Raw genomic sequence first — 24,997 nt, 5'->3', positions numbered from 1 at the left:
CTGCTGAGTTTCAATTCAGCCACTACCTTTAAACTTCAGCATTTCTTGGAAATTCTATCAAGATACTTTTGAGAAAAACTTTGTGACTTGACCTTATTTTCTTATATAAGTGTGTATCGACAAGAGAGGAAAGAGAAAAGCAATGATGAAAGCAAGAGTGGTTTCTCAGCCTCCTCTAACATGCACTTTTGGTTGTGCTCAGCACTGCCTGATCAGTGTTACTCACCAGGTTGTAACCTGTCTGTCATCCTGAGGAGAACCAGAAAGTTTTCGCTGGTGTTTCAGCCCCCAGAATTTCATTTTAGAATGAAAATTAAGGGGGAAAGGACTCAAAATTCAAACTAAGGGTTTTAGAATTCCAGATAACACAAGAGATTGCCATGCTGTAACTGAATGAGTTACTATTCACCAGCTCTGACATGTAGACTGTCACTGCTGGACATCCTAACCACTTGGCATAGTACAAGGTGGTATTTTTTGCTTGAAACAGTAAAGATTTGAAATATAACCACATCCAAGAATTTCCCCGAGTCCTGCCTATTGCCACAGCTTCCCATACATCCATTGTACAAGTCTTCAGCATTTTTCTGCCATCCCCAAGTTTCCTCTTAACTGCCCAAGATCAGCACTGAAAATCACCAGCCATCCCTTCTCCTGTGCCCCTTCCCCTCTGTGGGCATTTCTTACTTTAAAAGTAAGAAAAAGAAAAAAAAATAAAGAATCACCACCAAAAATATTGATTTCACATACAAATATTGGCCCAGAGAATTGTGGCAGTGTCCTGACTGCTCATGCAAACTGAGCAGCAGCAGCACCCAGCACTGAGCTCTTGTGTTGCCTGCCCAGCTGCACACCTGGTTTCTTGGAGCACTTGGCTTTCTTCATGCAGAAGGCAAAGCCTGACATCCCCAAGGCATCCTTGCTCCTGAACAAGGACAGCAGCTGACAGGCAGAAATCAAATTGCTTTCCCTGTCCCACTGGGGTGCCAACAGCAGCAAGGACTGACTTGTTCAAATGTGCCTAGAATGGCACTGTCACGTGTCATTTGCAGAGGGCTGAGGGAGCTCCTCTGACATTTTTCTAATTCATGGCTTAAACCATAGTAATTAATTTTAGTAACCCTCTAAACATCTCTAATTGTCCATTTATTGTTATAGATCTGTAGGATGATTGCTTTTTTCTTTTGTCAGTGTGCAGCTCCGAGGTACTTGCCTGAGGTAGCTTTCCATAAACAAATGTTATTATTATTTATTATTAATAAAACCTGAGCTGCTTATTCCAAGATTGCCATTTACTTCAAGCTTCGTCAGCTCAACACCAGCCTAAATGAGTTTGTTCTGTAAAGAAGGTTGAGAGCTGAGAGATGGAGGAAGAGGACTGCTGTTGTTGAATGAATTGTATTCCATTCACTGCCAACAAAGCCATTTTACACTCAATATTAATTATGAGGACCTCTGGGAGTGCCACTTTTTAACCTCATATCCTGCCTGTACAAAGACAGATTTAGATAATGCATCCAAGGCAGAGCCTCTGCCTGCAGGATTCTCTCCTATTCAGTAAGTGCCCTCAGATGAGGCACAGCTCAGCAATGACATGGCTGAGGAAATCCTCACCCTCCTTACAGGCAATATTTTACTAACAGGAAACATTCATTAGGCAGCACAGGGACACGTTCAGCTGAACACCCTGCAGAAAGCCAATTCATTTGCATCCACACACTAGGCAGAAGCAGGGGGGAGTGAAGCAAGGTATTCTGCATGAAAGACATGCAAGGGTACCATATGCCTCTAAAATGCACCAGCCTGATGTGCTTGCCCAGCCTCTTGTTGTCAGGACAAATTGAGAACCCTTTAAGACAGAAGGCTAAATATCTGTAGCATCCTTCAGACACTCAGGTTTGGGTTTTCAGAGCTGGAGATGACCAGGTCTGAGCTGCTGGTTTGTGATGAATTCTGAGGCATCCCATGCCCTATTTGTTATCCTTAGGCTTTGGGTACCAAGCACTGATCACTTACTGGTCCTGTGATGAACAGAAACCGTGTCACTTCGAGCACCATCTTTGTAATAGGCCCAGATGGATATTTTGTAGTCAGTGTTCTTCTGCAAGCCTGGCAGGACAGCTGTTACCACATTTCCAGCAATGGAAAGCTGCAGCAGGGAAAGAAATGAATCAGTCACATTCCCAGGCATTCCCAAGCTGATTTGTGCCATCCAAGTGTCTGGCTGACAAACTGGCCATAAGCACAAACGAGTTAGCACTGGGCTTTGAGGACAAAGTCTACTGTTTGGGCTTGCACACATCTAAGCGAAGGCAAAATTCCAGCCCCAATTAATGCAGAGCAGATGCCTGTGCATTGCAGCCCAGTTATACTGAGCAGCTCCTTCAGCACCACAGCACAGGGCTCTGACACAAGGCAGTCAGCCTGCCTGGAACACAGAATGCCTTTGCTGAGTTTCCAGCTTTTAGGAGAGTGGGGACAGAAGACCCAGTACACCCCTATTCCAGCCTAAATGTGAAGCACTGCAGGAGAATCTCATGTATTTAAGCCACTATATGAACTGCTGTTTGACCTCAAACTGAAAATTGGTGCTTGTGATGACAAAGTCACCTGCTCCATCACTGCCTCTCCTGCACCAGCTCTGGTCATCCTCCTCTGTGTGCTCCTCACTTGGACCTCATCCTTCCTAAAGAGCAGTATCCCAAAAGTGTCCATGCTTACTAGCACTGAGGAGAGCAAAAACCTGTCTTAGAGGCAATACCTCTAACTATAAATACTTGAGTATTATCTTTGTCTTATCCACAAAAACTTGACATTGTGGGCTGGTGATTCTCCTCAACCCCAGATCTTTTTCTACTGAATTGCTTCTTAGCTATTTGTTCTACATCCTGTATACCTGTAGTTAATTATTCCTACCTAAGCTTAATACTTTCTGCTTGTCCCTATTAAATTTCATCCTTGAGATTTTCCAGAACACTTCTGCAATCTTCCCAGAGCCTGTAGGACTCTGTCCTATTGTCCCTCCTGCTTCCAGCACTCAAGGTGACTGATCCACAGATTCCAGGACAGACCCTGCTGAGCTGCTTAATTGCTTGAGTGCATTTACCTGAAGTTTTATACCACTTTGTGCCACTCTTGCAGGTGAGTTCAGAGCCTTCAAGCAGGCACAAAGCTAACCCAGCCCCCCCAGAGCTGTGTGTGGGCCCATACCTCCTGAGGCTTCTCTCCACTGACTGTGCTCCACTTGATCTGATAGACAACCACATCAGAGGCAGCGACAGCTTCCCACTGCAGGCGGAGGCTGTTCCCGGAGAGCTCGGTAACCTTCAGAGCTCGCGGTGGGGGGACCTTTACTGAGGGATGCAGAAGGAAAAGGAGCTGAAGTGCAGGCACTGACAGCGCCTTGTCAGAGCCAAGGTGGGAAGCAGATGGCTGGGGAGCAAAACATCACCCAAGCAGATGTCTGAGACCAGCCTGTCTGTCACTTCTTCAGACCCATATGACAACAGTCATCAGGACAGAGAGGGGTAAATTATTTTTAAAGCCCTAATTAAGAAGGATTATCTCATTTATGGAGAGGACACGTATCACATCAGTACTGTAAAGAGGAAATGGCTAGGAGGGCTCTCAAGGACACAGAGGTTAGCAATACATCATACTCAACTTCATTTGCTTCTTTTCTTTATCCCTTCCACCTCATTTTGAACATAACACAGTTGGACATGCCCCACACACAAAGAACAGCAGCCATCTGGGCTTTGTGCAAGGGTTTTGGCCTTGAGCTGCTGGGACCAGTCTTCAAAACATCCTGGTTCAGACGCACACAAATCAACTTTGTCACCTGTTAATGAGACCAAAAGTATTTCCATGCCCTACTTACAGGTGGTGACATTGCCAGTAATTGGAAAGGAGTCCCCTTCTTCATATGTAGATTTGACACTGATGAAGTATTGGGTGAGGGAGGACAGAGGTCTCAGGACAGTGGATGTTGCAGTGCCAGGAACTTCCACCTGCAGTGGAGGAGTTGTATGAGTGTTGTAAGAGATAGGCTGAGAGAGTTGGGGTTGCTCAGCCTTAAAAAGAAAAGGCTCCAGGGAGACCTTATTGCAGCCTTTCAGTACTTAAATGGAGCTTATAAGAAAGATGGGAACAGACTTTTTAGCAGGGCCTATTGTAACAGGACAAGGGGTAATGGTTTTAAACTAAAAGAGAATACATTCAGACTAGATATAAGGAAGATTTTATTTTTTTTTACAGCAAAGGTGGTAAAACACTAGCAGAGATTACCCAGAGAGGTGGTGGATGCTTCATCCTTGGAAATGTTCAAGGCCAGATTGGCCAGGTTGAACAACCAGATCTAGTTGAAGATGTCACAGCTTACTGCAGAGGAGTTGGCCTGGGTGATTATGGATATCCCTTCCAACCCTAACCATTTTATGATTCTATGATTTGGAGAGAAGCATGGGTACAGCTGCAGCAATGTCAACACCTGGGTAGGAACTGCATCAGAAGTGCCTATTTCAGAGTTAAAACACTGCCAGCAGACAAGCTCTCCCTGAACCATACAGCTGAAGGAGAAGGCAGCATTACCTAACCTACCAATTTTTTTTCCCTCCCCCAACCCCTTGATGACTCACCTCTCCAGTGTTGCCCCCTCTGCTAGAAACATAGGTGATGTGATGAGCTTTCACGGCCGCAGACGCAGCCTCCCAGCTGACTCGAACGGACGCGTGACTGAGCTCGGAGAAGCTCAGGTATCTGGGAGGACTCAAGGCCACTGCAACAACAGTTAGTGACAGCACATAGAGGCTTCACAGACTGCACAGTGGCAATGCCACCAGTTGCCTCCTGCAGCTCTTAGATGATACTACCTCGAACTAAGAGGCTCATTCACTATGCAGGAAAATATTCTCTTTATGTCACTACCATATTTGCAGTTAGGAGGTTGTGAAAGGCTACCTGAGCTTTAGATGAAGAAACAGCCAAGTAATTCCTATGGGTTTGGGTTTTTTTTCCCAGACAAAAAAGACCTCAGGGAACAGCTCTTTCAGGAGTCCTTTTTTTTACCAGGGGAAAATCATTCTTTTTTCACAACTCACCATGTAATTAGAGATCCCCTTGGGGACCGATATTCACTCAAGATCAGGCAGGGAAGAGGGAACATGTTTAGAAGCCACATGCACAATATGGGAAGCACCTCATTTAACACATCCCTCTTGCCTTAAGTGTTTAATAACAACTCAATAAGCAGCAGCACTTACGGGTGGTTTCCTGGATGCTGGCTGGATCACTCGCATCTTCCCCATACATGGCATACACTGCTACAGAGTACTCTGTGCTGGGAGACAGCCCATCCAGCAGGACCTCAGGCTGGGTCACCTTCATCTGTCAACACAAAGGTGTTTTGGGGTACCCTTCAGCTCTAAGGTACTTATCAATGCACTTAACAGAGCAGGACCTTACAGAGACACAGGTCAAGGTCCCCCTGGTTACACTAAGAGGACTTTGTCGTTTTAGGTCCTAGAATCATAGCATCACAGAATATCCTGATTTGGAAGGGACACACAAGGGTCATCAAAATCCCAAGTCCTGGCCCTGACCACAAAAACCCCAAGAATCACACAATGTGCCCAAGAGGGTTGTCCAAATTCTTCCTGTGCTCTCTCATGCTTGGTGCTGTGGCCACTGGGAGCTGTTCCATTGCTCAACCACCCTCTGGGTGAAGAACCATTTTCTAATATCCAGCCTAAACCTCCTCTGACACAGCTTCATGCCTTTCCCTTGGGTCCTATCATTCCTCACCACAGAGCAGAGATCAGTGCCTGCTCCTTCACTTCCCCTCATGAGGAAGCTGCAGAATCCAATGAGGTCTCTCCTCAGTCTTCTCCAGGCTCAGCAAAGCAAGTGACCTCAGTCACTCTTCATGTGGCTTCCCCTCCAGACCCTCCACCACTTGGGTAGGTGCCCTACAGTGACCAGCGCTTTGCCTCTCTTCCCCAGGGACACCAAGCATGTTGGAGGTACACAGCTCCTTCTCCTACCCTGCTCTGCAGAGGGGTGAGTCTCTTATATAAAAATGCTGCTGTTCTGGGTTGGATCAGGAGATATAGGAGAGATGTGATCCCACTTTTGTCAGTGTGGAAAGCTCCAGAGCAGCCGGGCTGCTGCCATCTGCTGCTAACACAGCACGGTCACAGCTCTCCTCCTGCAGCCTACTCACTGCAGAAATGTGCACAGAGACTTTTAGGAGTCTGCACACATTGGAGCACAGTTTATAAAAGGCTGGGAACATTTTAAGGCTGGTTTTGCAGACATCCTATAGGTCTGGAGCATTGCTCTCTTACAGTGAGTAGGTCAGGAAACTGCAGAAATGTATCTGTTGATCTCACTTCTAATGTTCTGAATCTTATAAAAATCCTCACAGTTATGCACTAAAACCAAGTTGTAAGTATTAATTGCTCTGTTTTGAAAACCATCCTGCAACTGTCCCTGTTGCTGTGCATTCAGAGGAGGAATCTGAGTCAAAGAGGCAATGCATGTGCCCCCCTCACTCCCTTCTTTTAGAAAAAAAAAAGTCATATCCTCAACCTACAGGTACTCCAGATAACTCATTAAAATGCACAACAAAGGGTTGCTGGATGTTTCTAAGGATTTTCCATTCATCAAGCATTGTTCCATTCCTCTGCAGTGTCTGTTTGCAGATGTCAGCAAAAACCACCCTAACAAATTTCCAATTAACATTTTAAGATAAACACAGTAAAGACATTTATGTACTGCCTCAAGGATACAGCGATTACACTCAGAGCTTCTAAGATGTGAGTTCAGTGCTTGGGTTGCCAGGGCCCCATGAGGCTGGCAGATCTCTCCCATGCCTTAATTTCCCACATGAAACCCTCACAGCTATAAATCACTGAGATACACTATAAAAAAATAATCTTTTAAGAAAGATGTTTCTGGCAATATTGCTGATTTTTTTTCCATTGACCACATGATAGCAATTGACAAAGGTTAGAGCTAGCACTAAACTCAGCCCAGACAGAGAAAAACTCATATTATCATCATTCTCATGAACTCTACCTCTGCTGTATAGTCCTCTGCTCCATCAGGGGCTGCAGAGCAGAGCACCAGGTAGTGTGTGGCTCCCTGGGCTGCCTTCCAGCTCAGCCTGATGCTGTTGTGGCTCAGCTCAGAGACACGCAGGGAGCGAGGAGAAGACAAAGGCACTGAAGAGAAAAACAAAGCAGAAAGATACCTTCAGTGCTGAGGTCTGCAGCAGCTCAAAACCCAGAGGAGACCTGGCTTTGCTACAGCTACTGCAAGCTGAGGGGCACCTCACATCTAACACAGTGAGGCAGACACTTTACAATGAATAAGTTGAATTCATTTGGAGCCCAATGATAAAATTAGCAACAAGGGGTTGCAATGTATTTCTAGCATGGCATGTTACTGCCATGTCAGTGGTCTGCTTTGCAGAATGACATAGGTGGAAAGGACCCTTCAAGGTCTCTGGTCCAACCTGCTGTTCAAAGAACAGTTGCTTAGGTTTTTGTCTAGTTGAGTTCTGAACATCCCAGATGGAGAGAGCTGTAGACAGGCAGAACTTGAGGAAGGGGAAATATACAATGTCAAGCTCCAGTCTGAGATAGCCACAAAGAGCTTTGTTTACCTTTCATAACCATGCATTGGCAGAATTCTCTCTACTCACGACCTACATGTGGAGGTGACGCCTCTTAGCCCATCCCCAACAACTGTGTCATAAATAGGAAACACCGACACCAGATACTCCGTGTGTGAGGTCAGGTTGGAAAGCTGCAAAGTGGAGACTGCTCCATCTAAAAACACCTGGAAGCACAAGGGAGGGCTGTCACGACAGAGAATGCTAGCTGTTCTTCAGCAAAGCAATGGCTGAACTGGCCATCCCTAGTAAGTGTGGATTCTCTGTCAGATTTGTGTCCAGAAACATGAAGTCCAGTCACCCTCTAAACATTGTGCAAGATGACATCTCCCCAAAACAAAGAGGCAAGAGACAAAAAAGATTTCTCTCCTCTAAGACTGGGATCTATGCAAACACCAAGGACAAGACTAATCATGCTCTCACTAAAATCAATGGAAATCCATCAACAATTTGGATTTGCTTTCCTAAGTCATATCTATCACAGGTGAGCATCCTTGGACAGCTCTGTGTACCTGAGTGTCCTCTTTGGGTCAAAACACACATTTTAGGGAGGGGATAACACCATGTAAGAGAAAAATCAGCATGGGCATGGCTTGCACTATTTATAGCAAGCTGATATTTTTCCCATTCCCTCTTCTGTCTTGTCACCCTATTTCCTCATCACATTTACACTCATCGTGCATTCAATTTCATCACAATCACTATACATCCACCCTCATCCTTTTGTCCACCCAGGTCTACTTAAATTCCCAGCCACCATCTGGCAGATGAGGCAGTCCCAGATGTCCAGAGAGAGGTGTCTCACCTCTTTGTGGGTTCCCCCCTTAGATGGGTAATACACCACTTTGTATTTCTTTGGTGGTCTCAGAGGAGGGCTCCAGGCCAAGTGCATGCTCTTCGAGGTCACAGCTGATATTTTCAGGTCAGTTGGGCTCAGCTGGGGACCTGTGTTCACAGGGAAATCTTTCACAGTGCTGCCTAGGAATTAAAAACACAGTTACTTGCTTACAGTCAGACTTCTCATGCCAAATGTACTTTCCAGCTCATAAATATGAGTGACATTTTTCAAATCAAGTTGCAGACTCCTTCCCTGTAGAGTACAGAAACTGTTCCAAACTGCTCTGAAATAAATATTTTAAAATTCTTTGGGCATACAGAGAACATAAATACTCCATAGAGAACAGGCTGTGTATTTTGCTGGGTGCTGGGTGTCATTTTTCAACACAAATCTGTATTTTTGATTGTATCTAAAAGATGACCCATCGTTCCTTAACACAAAAATTTGTCCAAATGAACAAGCAAACATTATTTTGGTTTCTTTGCGAGAAGTCCATTTTTTTCTTTAGCCTGATCTTCACCTTTAAAAAATGTCTAATTATATCAAACAAATACAAATTAATATGGATTAATCAATTTATTTATATGAATCTGCAGAGCATTAAAATAAAAGTATGCTTGAAAGTTAGAATTTCTCATTCTCCTTAGGTCAAACTTAGAGGAGAAAGAGATGGAAATATGTACATGATATTTCTCCTGAGAATCTAAGCTAACATCTGGAGTGTTCCTCACTCTCCTCATCACACAAGCTGCTCCCCAGCAAAAGAATTAACTAGGCTGCTTGGTTTTAACTTGAAAATGCCTCGAGATCCAAGATTTAAAGCTGTGTGGAGAAAAAAACATGTGCTTAGGTGTTTTGTCATCTCCTAACCTGCACATTTACTTCCTATACCTTCCCTAATATATTGTCACTTTTGCTTTTTCTGACTCCTCTTGGTTGGAAGAAACTTAGAAAAGGAGATGGTTACAACACATTTATCACAGCATATGATAATAGAAGAGGGAAAAAAGGTTTGTTCTTCCCTATAATTGTAGTTATTGTAATTAGGTGATTTTATCCAATAGATACCCAAACCCCTGGTAGGAATGGATATTGCCTGCATTGGCCAATTGGCCAAAAGCAGATCTCTAAACCAAGAGCATCAGAATGGAAACATCTACAGGTGATGTCTTTCTTTGACATCTTAGAGACAACAGGCAGTCTGCAGCAGAGTGAGAGTGGAAGAACTGAATCCAGAGGGTCTTGTAGCAGAAAATCACAAGAGAAATTGGCCAATATATTGATGTGAGAAGGACCATTGCCAGGCAGCAAGAGGTCTGAGCAAGGAGGTCAGCACTGAAGGGGAAGAGTCAGGTGGTACTGATGGATGGTGGATCTCATGGAGGGAAAGATATGAGAAAGAGTCAGTCCTGAAGGAAGGTGGATGGTGAGCAGAAGGAAGCTCAGCCCTCACCAAGGAGGTTTCACTTCACCTGCAGTTTCCTTGTTGCTCTTCTCTTTGATCCTGGTGCACAGGACCTGGGTGAGCTTGCCAACCAGAGAGCTCAGCAGTGGGAAATCCAGCACATTGTACACTGTGAGCTCCAGTGGCTCTGAGGCCACTTGCTTCAGCTCTGCCTCATCTGCATTCTTCACCCCTACAACCAGAGCAGAGAATGAGACTCAGAAACTTCCCAGAGACAGGTCCACCATCACCCTGCTCTCCATGCAGAGCCCCCCAGTCATTCCAGTAGGGGAGTGATGTCTGAGTGGCCTTGGACTTTCCTGCAGCAACCACCTCAGCCCAGCCACCTGGGAAGAGCCTTCAACTCTGTTGGCTTAGAAGGTCTTTTGTGGTCTGGAGACAGTCTAGAGAATCCTCCTATTTTTCTACCTCATCATCGCTTGCAGGCTGTGCTACCAGGAAGGCACATATTTTTCACCCTTGAGGCAGTTGACATAAATGGGTGAAGGACCAACTGAATAAACAATTTTATCTTTATGAGATAGCAGTACTCCCCACAGAGTCAATTGTTCATCAGAACATCAGACTGCATTTCAAGAGTCAGAGATGAGCAAAAAGCAGCCCAGTTACTTTGCAGAACTTCTCCATCACAGAGCATCCTCCAACCCTATCCTTCTGCTCCCCATCCTCATTAAACCTCTGCAGACCAAGCTCCACTGTACAACTCATTTTGCTTCCCATCATAAGGCTCAAGGTTGCCCTAACACTGTCCATGCACTACCATTGCCAGACCATGATCCAACCTGATTTCTCAAGTCTAAGACCACTTCCCTAACAGCTTTGCCAGCCTCTTTCCCCCTTGCTCCTGCAGTGGGAACATGGGTGCTATTGAGATCACAACTCAGGTCCTGATGTCTAAGGACCAAACAGCATGATCTTCCTCTAACCAGAGAGGAAAGGCAATGACTCCAGCCAGGAACAGATCTGCAGGTGATGTCAGGGACACAGGTGTTAGTCAGGTGTGTGGCACAACACACAGCTGAGGCTCAGCAGCACCACTCTGTCTATGAAAGGAATCTCAGTACCAGTCACTCAGCTACGTAACCCTATGCAATAAACCATCACTCACATGTTCCCAACAGAAATTAGCACTTAAACTTTTAGAGATTGCAATTTTAGGAGAGATTTCTGTGAAACTTTATTGCTCATGTATTAGTCTCTAGCAGACTTGTGTAGTCATCAAGGACAGAGCTGCTCAAGGCCATTTTGTGTCTCATTATTGCTACTGGACAGTGAAGAGCATATAACATAATTATTCAGAGAAATGAAAGTTGTGAGAGACAGCAATTATACAGGAGGTCTCCTGCCATCCCCAATACAATGTTCATTTGCCTATTCCACAGCTGAGAACATTACTGTCGTGGCACTGGTCCCCAAGGCTCCCAAAGGTCTTTGGATGGGAGGTGTGAAATCTCTCATGGGAATGTTTTTTTCTAAACAAAAAAATTACCATTTGAAGACACTGCCTGTGCTGAATAAATGAGTTAATTTTCATCTTAGCCACAATATAATGAGGTATTACCCACTAACTTCGTTTTAGAGTCACAGGATGCTTCTGTCAAACTTGGAAGACGATCAAGACTAAGTTGGCTTTGTCGTACAGTTTATCAATGGCTGTGATCTTACCAATGGCAAATATCTCTATGCCCAGGTTTTTCAAGGTCTGAGCAGCCAGGTTGGCATCATCCTGAGATTTTCCATCAGTCAGGAGTATCACCAGCTTCTCAGCCTCCAGCCGGGCACCAGCATCTGGTTTCAGATTCTGCTCCAGGACGTGGGTCAGTGCTAGACCTGGGCAAGAGCAGAGATGGATGGTGTGCTACAGCCTCCAAAAAAAAAACCCTCACTCCCCTTTACTCTTTTCTCTGCTCCCCAGTGGCCTTGGTCCCCATGGGGTACATTACCCCATGGGAACACCTTCCCCCACTGCAGCCACAGAGTGTTTAGCAGAGACCTTCGAAATGGAGTTACCTGTAAAGGTGTTGCCACCTTTGTACCGTAAATTCCTCATAGCTTCCAGCACCTGGTCCCTCGTGGAGTAAGTGCTCAGATCCCACTCTGTGCGGGGATCACTGCTGTACTGGGACAGCCCTAGGGAAGACAAGAACAATTGGCATCATGAAAGGCAAGATGAGATGCAAGAGACCCACTCTGGGGAGGTGGTGTCAGGCTTGGGGGAAGTTGACACAAAATAATGAAAGGGAGTGGGGGTGAGAAGGTTGGGTTTCTAACTCCACTTCTCTGCGCAGTTCCAAGGGAATGGCATGAAGCTGTGTCAAGGGAGGTTTAGGTTGGATATTAGGTAAAGATTCTTCAGCCAGAGGGTGGTTGGACACTGGAACAGGCTCCCCAGGGAAGTGGTCATGACACCAAACCTGCCAGAGTTCAGGAATCATTTGGACAATGCTCTAAGGCACATGGTGTGATTCTAGGGTTTTTCCTGTGCAGGGCCAGAACTTGGACTGATGATTCTTGTGGATCCCTTCCAACTCAGGATATTCTGATTTCATGATTCTACTCTCCTTGTCACACAGGCAGCAAGGCAATGCCTCAGACCCCACAGTGTACAGGGCACTTACCCCTGTAATGATGATCAGAAGTGTTTCATAAGGTCTCAGAGTTAATCAGGGTCAAACCAGTTGGCTGCAAGGAGTGATTTACACTGTCCTATTTCATGTACAGCCTGACTGTCAGCATCACTCAGAGCTGTAGGTAGCACTATTTTAGCTGAACTCACAGCAGTCTCAGTGCAGCATTACCACTGCATCCACTGCTGTGGTGGCTGAGCACCTTGTCAGAGGTAGACAGCAAATCCCAAATGTATCTCAGCACCACCACTCGACCTGGTGCTGCCCAAAGACATCACTCCTGTTCACTTTGCAGCTATTTTTTCAGCCACTAGAGGCCAGAGCTTGCTATCAGATGGGGAAAGCTTTCAAAACAGCTTTAGGATGCCATTCAAAAGGCATAAAAACTCCTCAGAGGAGCACAAAACCACAAGAGAGAGAGGACCAAGACCCTTTCAAACATAGACATTTCAATGTCAGGAAACAGGAGAGCGTCCTACCTACTCTTATCTTGTCTTGGGCAATGCTGAATGGGGAAATCAAATTGCTCAGAAACTCCTTAATGAGCTTGAAATTGTTGCGTCCGATGCTCCAGGATCCATCCACAAGCAGGACAATATCAGTTATTGCAGGTGTGTCACACCGAAACTGGGAACCTGAGGGGAAAGGATTGATACTGAGAGAAGCAAATGTAAAGAGGAAAAACTGCTTCAGTTTTAACATAAAAAGCAAATCAACTGTGTAAGGCCTTGTTTGGATGGCGGATTGGACCATCTGCCAGTCTGACACATCTCAGCATCTTGTGAAAACCACACAGCCAAGGATAACCCATCTCAGTACCAAGAAATTGAGTGGTGCGCAGCTGCACGTCTGCAAAGAATGGGTTAAAGCTGTCAGGAAGGGAGTGCTAACCCAAGCAGTGCTTTCTGCAAGCTGTCAGCTCCATTCCATCTCAGCCTCAGCCCAGTGCTTCCCTTTTATCTAGCCTAAGTCTCCAAGAATTGCAGGTGATTGCTTAATTCCATTCCATCACGATATCCCCTGTGGGCTATAATTATTTTGCGGCTTTATATTAAATCCAATCTCTCTGTAAAAACCTGCTGCCATCACACATACTCCAGCCCTGCCTTTCTCCCCAACCCAGGCCTGCAGCTTAACAGAGGATAAGATAGGGCATGTTGCTGATTGAATGCATCTTCCTTGAATATTTCTCGGACAGGGAATTTTCCATCTTTGGTGGAGAGAAACAGATGATCCAATCAATATTCAGCATGCTCCAAAGAGGTTCCTCTCCTATCTCCTTTCACAGATGTGGATTCCTCTTGGTCTCAAAGGACCAAAAGAGCAAGTTCTGGCCCATCCCATTCCCACTATTTCAACAGAGCTGTAAGCCATCTGCCCTGATAGTCTCAACTGAATCTAAAGGATCATCATGGATCAGTTATCTATGAAACATGAAGAACGAGTCCAGAAGGAGAATCAGGTTGGGTAATAACATCCCTGATGTGCTCCTCCTCTCCTGAAGGCTTGGAAAGGTCCATGGCTGGGAGGGTTCTGCTGAAGAATACAAACATTTACATGAATCTGCCAGAAGCAGGGGAAGATGACAACATGAAGAGAGAGTAGTGCCAAAACCATAAAAAAATCAATAAATTAAATCATCTGGAAGGAATTTTTGGCCTAATTCCAGTCTTCCTTAAAATCCATGTTCTTCTACAGACCTCCAAATTTCTGCAGTGAGACCTGACATCTCCCAAAGCATGACCTAGTGACTGAAAGCACCATCAGCAGCACTGTACTCTTGAAATCTTGGGAAGAGAGTGGGATGGAAAGCAATGAGTGTTAGGGAAAACAGCAGGGAAGAAGGAACAAGACATGTTTGAAAACTCTCTCACCTCTCCTCAGTGAATCCTTTGTGTGTTTTTCCTTTCCTAGAGTCTCTCGCTCCGAGTTTGCAGGGGTGTGTGGGGATGATTTTGGGGTTGTTGGTGTTGCTTCTGTCACACTGACCTCCACACTGGGCTGTTTTTTTGCTGTTTCTCCTGAGCTCTTTGGCTGAATCCCCTTGTGTCTTCTCTTCTCAGCTCTGTCCTTTGCTGTGCTCCAAAGAAAAAAATCCCATTGACCTTAACTCTGTTATCTCCACACAACCTGCCCCACTCCTCAGCTGATTTAAGTCACATTTGATACAGGTGTAGGGATATCAGAGAGAGTAAAAGTCCTACAGGTTTCTGCAAATAGGTCTCTAGAGAGAGACCATCTTCATTCACACCTCTCTGAGAGAGCTGCATGTAGGCTCATGGGTTAATGTTAGCAATGGATCACATCAGAAGTTTTCCCTTTCCATTATCTTTGATGATGAAAAACAATTAATACTTATCAACTATGAATCAGGGAAAACATACTATGGCACCTCATACCCAGTTACTCTCCAGAACTCAGCAATCTGTGACTTGCAAACATCCTGAGCTAGTTCGAATCTTTTTGGATAATGGCCCTGATGGATCTTTCTTCCATCAACAGGTGTAATTGCCTTTTGGGCTCATTCAAATCTTACATGAGACTCTGAAGTTATATACAGTCCTCAGCCACTGGAGGATGAGGAAAACCACCTGCAGCCAGACCTGGGACACAGAGTCTAGGGAAACAACACCATTAGTCCCAGTGCTTAGGGAGCAGCTTGTTCTCAAAGGATCCACTCTCAGTTGAAGGACATGATTGCATCTGCTGAATTTGGATACCTGTCAGCCCCAGGATGTGCTTTTTCAGCTTGGCTTGCATGAGGGGCAAATATTTTTATGTTGTTTACTGTGTTTCTATAGCTAAGAATTGTACACAAGGAATGAGACTGGGCCATCAGCTCTCACTGATTGAGTGTCCCCCATAAAGCAGGTATTTCAGGAAGAGGGTGGGAATGGTTTTAGGGACAGCTGTGCTTAATGCTCCAGCTGTGGTAGCATGGCACAGGTCATGGCTCAAAATCAACCCAATGTGACTCCAGGATGGTCAGTGTACCCACCTGTCTGTGTCAAGACAGTGTTGAGGGGTGGTGGGGTGGCCTCTGCCACCCCACTGTGCTCAGCTGCTGAGTTCCCCAAAGAGGTGAAATTCTTTCCTGATGCAGCTCCTGCGTTTCTTCGGTTATTTCTAGTCTGGGATGCATTCTTGAGTTCCTCTACTGTAGGAACACCAAAACCAGAGAAAGTGTCAATCTAGACAGGTCTGTGAGTCACAGTCCATCCCTCATCCCCTGGGTTATCACCAGCTGCCCTTCTAACCTTCCAACCAAAATAGTAACAGGGATGTTGCATAGTCTACAGGACATATGCCAGAGGATGATCTCTGAGGAGCCACTTCCCCAAGAGCCTCGGGAGCTCTCTGAATGTTAACACATAACCCTCTCCACTTACTCACAAATTTCCTCTTGGCAAACAGTGCTTCCTGGGAGCCATTGAGCACGTAGACCTGCAGTGTGTATTCCTTGGTAGGGCTCAGCCCTCCCACTGTGGCTTTGGGAGTCTTGGTTTTCAGCATGACTTCTTGCTCGGAGTCCCCTGAGGTGGGATGAAGCCACAGTTCAGAGCCTGCTGGAGCTTAAATTCAAGCTGACAGTAGCAAAAGCACTGCTGAAATGCAGGGAATGTCTGCCTAAGGAACACAGTCAACTCCTATTTATTCTTTCAATTTTGAGTATCTCTGATTTTTACTCCTTTTCTCACCCTAGACTTGAGAACATTTAGGTGGTTTTCTTTTTTAAAATCCCTGAAATATACTCAAAATGGGAAACCAGTTCACACCCAGTATTAGTGCAACTCCCACCAACTTCCCAAGGAGTCCTTGAGTGAAAAGCTGATATTCAGAGGGTAAAGACTGGCAATTGCTTATGAAAGCATCTAACTGATTAAGGTCTAATGTGACAAAATGAGGAACTGACTTGATTCCTCTGGAGGTCACTCCTGGCACTTGGGATTCATCTTACTGATCCCAGCGACTCTCCCTATGCTGTCTCTGCTGCATCTTTCTCCAGGGACAGCTGCTGTCTACAGGAGACAGCTCATTTCTGGGGCTGCCACTGCCTCCAGACCTCTCCACAGCCACGTCCCATGCTGTTGGAATCTATCCTGGGACTGTGATGCCTCGACCAGCCAAGAACTGGAGCATTTCTGTGTTGGCAGGGCAGTGAGCAGATGGAGTGAGGCAGTGATTGCTGCCCCATGGTCTCTGTGCTACACTAAACAGAGAGAGGCACACAAGCCCCCTCAAACCCCCTGATTAGAAAAGGTCTACAAGCTTTAAATTATGGAAATGGATGTGTTTCTGACCCTGCCATCACTGTGCTCACGCCTGGGGCTAGAAACTCCCCAGCCTAAGAGGGAAAGCCTCAGGCATGTGCTGGGAGTGCCAGTGGGGATTCCTGCATTCCCGGGATGCTTCTCACTCTCTGATGTGCTGAGGCTCTGGGGAAGAGCAGTGCAGGGAAGGAATGAGAAACCTCCTGCTCCAGCTTGGGAAACAGGTGGGGGCTGAGCTAAAAGCGGGTGGATGATCACCCTGCTGCACGCACTCCTGCCTGGCAGCTCCTTTCTCTGGCTGGCTGGCAGAGTGGCAGCAGCTGGAAACCAAATGCCAGCTGAGACACTAAGGTTGCTTCCAACCATTGCTCCCCACTGAGGGAAGTCAGTCCTTCCAACACCACCAGGTTCAGCATCTGAAATCAGGGAGTCAGGGGGATGTGGGAATACAGAGTGTTCTCATGGTGGCCAGAAAGGTTTCTGGTACATACTGCACATAAAGGCCAGTGAAAAGTTTTGATGTAGGTAATCAACACTTGGAACCAGAACAAGCTGTGGATAATTCGCTCTGCTTTGTCTCTGTCACCTTAAGGTCTAAACAATGCTCTTACTTAGGTCCTGTTGTCCACCAGACAAAAAGTGGAGCTCAGTCCCTCACTCATACACAAATCTGTTGGGTCCAATGCCCAATGTGTCATCACATACCTGCCATGGGCTTTACCCGAACTTTGTAGCCACTGATGTTCCCTTCAGTCTCTTTCCATTTCATCTGGAGTCTGTCTTCTGAAAGGACAGTGAGTTTCAGCCGGCCTGACCCTGGGGAGGAGGAGATGTGCCCATGCTGTTACGGATGCAATTCCTCCCCCTGTGTATACACTCACAAAACATCACATGTGCTGTCTCCTTTAAGGACACAGGAACAGTTGCAGTGCAAATGAAACCTTCACTATCCCATGCAAGTCCTCAGCATTCCCTGAGGCTGCACAGCAGCTCCTGCACCTCTGCAAACCTGCAGCCTCCACCCGTGCAAAGAGGAGTTCCTGAGGTGCTCATATGAGACCTCAATATGAGACCCTGCAAAGAGGGAAAACAGCCTCCCACAGAGGTGAAGGTTTTCTCTGCACCCCTCACATCTTGGAGGACTTGGAGCTTTCATGCAGATTGTTCTGTTTCAGCAAGTGTGTTCAGTACAAAGATCTGAAAAGGGAGTGCAGGAAACAGATAAATGGGCTAAGTGAGGCTCTTCCATAGGCTTGGGCTGCTGAGAAATACAGAAATTCCTCAGGTGATGGACCCCATACTTCTGCAGAGAGATCATTTCAGAGGCAGCTCCAAGGACTGGCTGAGTTTAGGGGGGAAAAAAAAGCTGAGAAAAGGAAGAAAACCTGATAAACTGTAAATAACAGCTTCTGGCAGGACCATAACTCATGGGCACCAGCTTGTAGCACTTTGCTGCAGGGAGCTGCAGACTAAATGACAAATCCTGAGGAAAAGAATAGTATCAGACAAGGAGGTAAAAAGAAGGAAGAACACATTCCCTTATCATCTCCAGATTTCACAGCTATCTGTTAAACCCCAGCTAGATGTCTGAGCTCATGTGTCACTTTTTGAATCAATGATTCCTGTCATACAAATGTCACCATATGAAACTTTTTCACTCGACTGGATGTAGGGTGGCAAGTCAGCAGATTTCTCTCCCCTCCTTCTGACACTGTGCCCAGAGCTGCCTTTCCAGCAGGATGCCCTAATTTGCAATGAGTGAGCACACTATAAACATCTGCACTCGAGTGCCCCTCCTTCATCTGCAGCTGTTACCAATCTCTTTACCTTTACTCATAAAAGAAGCTTAGGGTGACCTGGAGTGTCCTGCCAGTGCTGCCAAACTGTCACACAGGTCTCCTCAAGTCCCTAATCTGGTCTTGCACGATGTCCAGGCACCTCCTGACATCTTTGCCATGAAGTCACCACCCGGGAAAGCAGTGAGGACTTTCTTGTCTCAGCCCAACATCTGTGCCTTAACCTTTCCTTGCTGAGACTTCCTGCAGTTCACCCAACAAACAGATAGCTATTTTGGGGAAACAAAGCTCAGATTCACATCACACCCCAGGCAAATCTAAGGGAAAAGAAAGAAAACATAGGAAAGGGGGGTGAGGGGCAAAAATCAAATCCCAGAATCATGCCTAAGAGAAATGGTAAAAGATCATGGAACAATGAGGGGAATTCATAGTTAGATCAAACATGGAGCAGTCTTCCTTTGGCCAAGTGTGGTCCAGCTCCTTGGCCATGACTCTAGGAGCCCAGAAGCTAAAGAGACAAGAATGTCCCCAGACAGACCAGAAAGGACAGCATCCTCTAAAGCACCATTATGTGCTGGATGCAAATGATCCCCAGTGCCATGAAAGCTCCACTGTTTCCCTGCCCTGTGTTGGATGTGCACTATTTGATACTGTAACCTTGCTCTCCAGCTGACAGGGAGTTAAACCCAGGCTTAAGTACACAGGCTGGTCTGGAAGAAGCACAGCACACAGACACATCTGTCCAACTCTGCAGTGCCATCACCTTTCTAGAAACCTTTGTGCTCACCACTTCCACAGAGGGTTCAAATGTAATATAAAGGTGGTTCTTCCACATCAAAAAGGTTCTGATGAGGTGCTATAGGCATCTTCTGGTCACTTATGGTACTATAGGAGGAGGAATGCACCTCATGTGCTTTCTTATCCAGATGTTGCACCACATAGCACCATATACATCTGAAGCAGCAGGACAGATGCAGTGACCAACAAAAGCAACACCATTTTTCTTCCTGTATCTCAATCTCCACTTGCAGACCACATAAGCCTCCTTCATTGCTTACACAGGCTGAAATGCATCCCTGGTGTGAGGGAGCAGCACACTGAACTGCTGCCAGTGATCAGGACAGGCTCTGCAGGGTGGGAAGGGATTGAGGTACTCTCCCCAAATGGGCCCCCTGATCTCTCATTGCTCTTCAGTCATGGGAAGATGAAGCTGTTTGGAGCTTCACCAGCAGATACTAGAGCACAGCAGCTCCCTGAAATCCTGCATGTCTTTGGGAATGTCCCTCACATGCAGTGCCACTGCCAAAAGGAAAGGATTGGGCAAGGCCTGAGATATCCCAGGGGACAGATGAACCATAGGGAGCAGCCTGAGAAAAGGTAGGCAGGTTCCTTACCTTGGCCCACTCGTCCCCAGACATGGCTCACCACAGGCAGGCAGGCAAAAAAGAACCAAGTGTAAATCAGCATGTTGACCAGGACCTACAAGAAGGCATACATCAGGAAGGAGAAGAAAGGGTTACATTTCACCACGTCAAAACACCTTTTTTTTTTTTTTTGCATTCTTCAGTTAAGGGATCACAGGTTGAGATCTACAGCTCTGGGCATCATTGACAGCACTCAAAGTGTGGATGGAGAAGTGCATGAAAATTTTCCTGCAATTCCTACATGTTATTTTATCTTCTTGGTCTCTCCAATTTCAATGCCTTGGACTACATTGTGCTTCTAAACCTGATGGGGAATAGGTTTTGCCCTAGCACTCCTCTCAGCCTGTTTGGTCCTGGAGCTAGGCAGGATGTCCTGGCAGAACAATCTCACCAGTAGGACTATAAGTGCTGTGTCCTGCTCTGATCATGGAAATAAGCAACATTGGCAAATGACTGGACAGACAGATTCCAGAATCACTTCTGGTTTAAATTGTACAGAAGTAATTAACTGATTATCATGACCAAAATGTTTATAGGTGTCCAAATAGCACTTTTCTCATGTCCCTGCAATGCACACACAGATCATATGGGGAAAAGCAATTAGAGGAGCACTCTCTGGCAGCCAAGCTCCTCACACCACACATTTAATGACCTCAGTTGCTGTGATAAAGTAATTTTGCATCAAGAGGGATCCACAGACTGAGTGGAGTTTGTATGTCAACAGTTTACAAAGAAGGGATTTATTTCTTATTTTGCAGTGCAGTTCCTGAGAAGTTACATTCAAGAATTGTTGGATAAGTCTTGTTTTAACTTTTTCACCTGAACAGACCGAAAGCAGAGGCAGTTACAGACTTAATCATGGCAGAGGATCAGTTTGACTCAGAAATCACCTCTAGTGTGGACAAAGCTGCCCCAGCCCACAGATCTCAAGCACCTGCAGTTGGCTTTGCCTGCCCTGGATTTCAGTGTTAGTCAGTTTGCCTTAGAAATGTCAGGTCAGCATAAAATACCCCGATGGAAACAGTGCCTCCCCCTCATCTCAGTCTCAATGTACTGTTGTTGGCCTTTTGCAATGCATTGTTGGCATCTGTCATTTCTGTGCTCCACATTTCAGCCTTATTGCTTTTGGCAGAACCAGACCATACACACTCTTCCTCTGCTGCTGTCTGCAGTGACATTTCATTTCTATTAATTTTGATGGACAGGTATTTAGAGGCTCCTGGCAAATGCCTATTTCCCTTCAAACACATCAGCTTTGTAGCAATTTCAAGGGAAAATATATATGCACGTGAGTGACCCAGCCATGATCTCCTGAGGTTTAAATCAGCTCTAAATTGCTGGAAGAATGAATGGAAAAATATGCAAGTTATAACAGGGAGTTGTTAACCACCCTACTCTGTCTGTGATTATTTTTTTTTGATTGAAGATCAGGTTATACAGAACAACTGCAGTGTAACCAAAGCCCTTAGCCATGGGAAACACTTGCTTTATTTTTCCAGCTAATAAAGTGAGGTCATAGTTTATAAAAAACAGCAAACATTTTACAGGTGGTTTTCAGGACTCTGGCTGTCCCCTCCAGAAAAGCAAAGCTTGCCCTGGCTGCAGAGGTACATGTGCCAAACACCAGCAAGAAGGAGGCAGTTTTTTTGAAAAATTCCCTGAATTAAAAGTTCATTTGTGACATTTTGCAATGCCACCAAACTGCTCTTGATTTCCTTGCAACTTCCACACAACTCTGCTGGCAAACAGGATGCCAAACTCTGGATTGTGTGTGATCTTTTCATGTTAACTAGAGTTATATGGGATCTAAAGTCCAGTGAAATAGGTACACAGGATTCTCCAGCCTGAACTGATCCAGGTTTACTGCAGGGTCTGATTCAGCCAGGAGCTTCCACCATGATATCTCAGTAAAAATAAGTTCAGTATTATCACAGAATCACAGAATGGTTTGGGCTGGAAGTGATCTTAAAGATCATCTCATTCCAATCCCCTCCATGGAACCTTCCATTAGACCAGGTTCTCCAGACCCTGCCCAATCCAGCCTTGAACACTTCCAGGGATGAGGCATCCAGAACTTCTCTGGGCAACCTGTGCCAGTGCCTCACTACCCTCCCAGTAAACCCAGGTTTAAACCAGGCTGTATGTAATAAGTCCCCAGGGTGTGGATCTTTACTGGGACTAAAATGAGAAGAAGGGACTTAATCCCTTCACCCAGCTCAGAGGCAAACCCATTGCTATTCTGCCTCTTCTCCAACATTCATTTTCCCACCTGTAAACCAGGAAGAACAAATGCACCTTTTTGAAACAGTGGAAGACACACAGCTAGAGGACCTCCCTCTCCACAGCTCACCTGCCTCCACTCCAGCTATCTATGGTCCCTTCCCATCCATTTCTGCCCTCTCTGGTGCCACCATCCAACCAGGCTGAGCTGTGGATCCTGGCACTGATGGACCACAGTGACACCAGCCTGCTGGCAGGCAAGGAGCCTCTGGCATGCTGATACCTCTCTCCCATTACTCACCCTCAGGGAAGGAATTTGGAGACAGCAACACATGGAGCATGTGGTATTTCCAGGGCTTGGAAAATAGGTGTGGAGGGGAACACACCATTTCCAGTTTGCCCCAGCTGTGTGCTCAGAGGAGATTTGGAGGTTAAGGCAGTCAAAGATCCCCTTATTTGTACAGGAAATTTTACAAGTAGTCACTTTCATTAAAGTAACAAAAAAATCTATGCAAAAAAATCTCTGCCACATATTTAAATCAGTACAGCTAAAGGTGATGACTTGAGGCCACTGTGAATTATTTCTACCCTCTACAGCCACACTTTGGGGACATTTTTTCATTCCAGAGGTCATCACTGTCTGCACAGAAGTGCTGGCAGAAGCAATGTCACCTCATGTCCCACTCAGTGCCAGACACATGAGCAGCACTGGGGACAGCCCTGTGGAAGAGACAGGGACCTGCCTGAGGCAGCCAACTGCAGGGAATAAATCTGTCCCACATTCCCTGAGTGCTTTGCTAGTTAAAGGACCTAAAACAAACTAAAAAAACCACATTCATCAACTTCTTTCTGTCCTCTCCTGGAGAGTTCCTGCATTTCATTTCCACTATTGAACAAAAAGTCTCAATTATCCCAGCACCAGCCTCAAAAAAGTAAGGCACAAGTTCCACTTCCAGGCTGAGCCTTTGCATTTCCCACAGCCCAGGCTTGATGCCAACCCACCCCACACCTCCAGCAGGGAAAAACACACCCAGGTAACAAATCCTTCCAATTACTGTCGTCTCCTGCAGTTTTGTACTATTAACCACAAAACAGAAGGCTCACAGCAAATCAGCCTAACAAACAAAGTGCATTTCTCCCAGCCATCCCTCCAAAGGAATTTGCCAAAGTAGTCCTGGCAGCATTTAAACCAACCTGCAGGGAATGTGAGTCCCAAAGCCACTAAGAGGATGAGTCTCCTCACACCTGTGCGGCACCAGCAGCGCTGCCCTGAGCTCAGCTGCGCCAGCTCCGAGTTTCCCAGAGTGTAAAACCCTGCAGAAGTTCCCTGTTTGGGATACCCACACATGCCCCAGAACAGCACAGTCCCTTCTCGTTCTCTCTCCATCCCAGCGAACAGAGCCCCAAAGGGAAGGAGCCACAGACCTCGCGGCGCGGAGCGGCTCTCCCTGCAGTCAGCCGGGACCTGCAGCCCATCCAGCTACATTCTGAAATTCTGGGAGAAGCTGCCCTGGCTCCTCGTCCTCTCCTCGGCGTGATTAAAGATTTCAGTGCCCAGACGTCAGGAGGGATAAGGAAGGGGAGGGAGAGCAGGGGGAGAGGGATGGGATTCCCCCCCCTCCCTCCCTGCAGCGGAGAGCGCGGCTTGGCCCCTTTGTGCGGCCAAATAAAGCAGGAAAAACAAGAGTTGGCTTCTGTGAAAAGCTGTAAACAGCTTTGCTAGTGGCTTTGCTAACTAAATAAAATAACAGTCTGGGAATCTGCACAACTGATTTCCTAGAACGCAGCAACAAGTCGTGGCTCCCGCCCACCGTCGGATTCCCTGGGATGAAGTCAGTCCAGCCCTGCTCACATCCCATTAAATATTTTTGGGAGCCTAGCTTTGCTCTGAGGGCGAGGTGTGTTGAGTTTCTTTAAGGAAATTAAGCACAGCTGTAAGTTCTGCAAGGCCAGAGGCTGATTCATGAACTGGAGCTTGATGGTGCTGTGGGTTCCCCAGCTGTGGGATACAGCCCTGACCTCCTCTGCTATGAGGTCCACAGAGCCAGGAGCACCTGGGAGAGATGCCCAGCTCCCTGCCAAAACCTTTTTGGAAAGATTTTGTCCTCGTTGCCAGGAGTGGAATGACTGACAGTGGCATTTCTCATTACAAACAGGGGCCAGATTTTCAGCTGCATCTGCAAGGATCAGCATCACAGTCTCATTGCAGCCAAATGAGCTATAAGACACTTACAATTGCCATTCTATAAGAAACACAGAAGCCTTTGAAGTGTCAAGTTAGAGAGAAAAAAGTCATAGTTTTCAAAATACAATAGACATGCATTACAAACACACAATAAACAAACATTTGTTAGTTCACTGCAGTTTTGTTTTACAGCCTTGTAATTACTTAAAAGCATGACAATATACAGACCAAGGGGAAATACCAAAATGAAGCACTTAAATCACAGAATCACAGAATGGTTTGGGTTGGAAAGAGGCTTAAGGCTCATCTCATTCCATCCTCCCTGCTGTGGGACACCTTCCACCAGCCCAGGTTGCTCCAAGCCCTGATCTTGGGCATTTCCAGGGATGGGGCAGCCACAGCTTCCCTGGGCAACAGGTGGGCAACAGATCTTATTAAAATTAAGCATGGGGCATTTGGCACCCCATGAAGAGAGGGTTGTCACTGCCCTACATGT

At 46.1% G+C, this 24,997-nt stretch overlaps 1 protein-coding gene across 1 annotated transcript in view; it reads right to left on the bottom strand.

Moving 5' to 3' along the window:
* The window catches only part of COL20A1 (collagen, type XX, alpha 1), a 48,663-nt gene extending 28,524 nt beyond the window's left edge, over positions 1 to 20,139 (bottom strand). Inside the window, exons 1-17 of the mRNA XM_009079209.1 lie at positions 20,067 to 20,139; positions 17,582 to 17,692; positions 15,995 to 16,138; positions 15,604 to 15,762; positions 14,480 to 14,680; positions 13,085 to 13,240; positions 11,989 to 12,108; positions 11,644 to 11,808; positions 9,986 to 10,150; positions 8,481 to 8,653; positions 7,713 to 7,842; positions 7,078 to 7,223; positions 5,262 to 5,385; positions 4,638 to 4,777; positions 3,881 to 4,010; positions 3,211 to 3,353; positions 2,017 to 2,149 (exon numbers count right to left, since the gene is read on the bottom strand). Coding sequence (XP_009077457.1) covers positions 2,017 to 2,149; positions 3,211 to 3,353; positions 3,881 to 4,010; positions 4,638 to 4,777; positions 5,262 to 5,385; positions 7,078 to 7,223; positions 7,713 to 7,842; positions 8,481 to 8,653; positions 9,986 to 10,150; positions 11,644 to 11,808; positions 11,989 to 12,108; positions 13,085 to 13,240; positions 14,480 to 14,680; positions 15,604 to 15,762; positions 15,995 to 16,138; positions 17,582 to 17,692; positions 20,067 to 20,139 — 2,413 coding nt within the window. The remainder of the gene's footprint in view (positions 1 to 2,016; positions 2,150 to 3,210; positions 3,354 to 3,880; positions 4,011 to 4,637; positions 4,778 to 5,261; positions 5,386 to 7,077; positions 7,224 to 7,712; positions 7,843 to 8,480; positions 8,654 to 9,985; positions 10,151 to 11,643; positions 11,809 to 11,988; positions 12,109 to 13,084; positions 13,241 to 14,479; positions 14,681 to 15,603; positions 15,763 to 15,994; positions 16,139 to 17,581; positions 17,693 to 20,066) is intronic.
* Positions 20,140 to 24,997: the final 4,858 nt, after the last annotated feature.

This window comes from Acanthisitta chloris, unplaced genomic scaffold (genome assembly GCF_000695815.1).
Source record: "Acanthisitta chloris isolate BGI_N310 unplaced genomic scaffold, ASM69581v1 scaffold3787, whole genome shotgun sequence".
NCBI lineage: Eukaryota > Metazoa > Chordata > Aves > Passeriformes > Acanthisittidae > Acanthisitta > Acanthisitta chloris.
The sequence above is the reverse complement of the archived record's forward strand: the minus strand, read 5'-3'. Positions and strand labels throughout refer to the sequence as shown.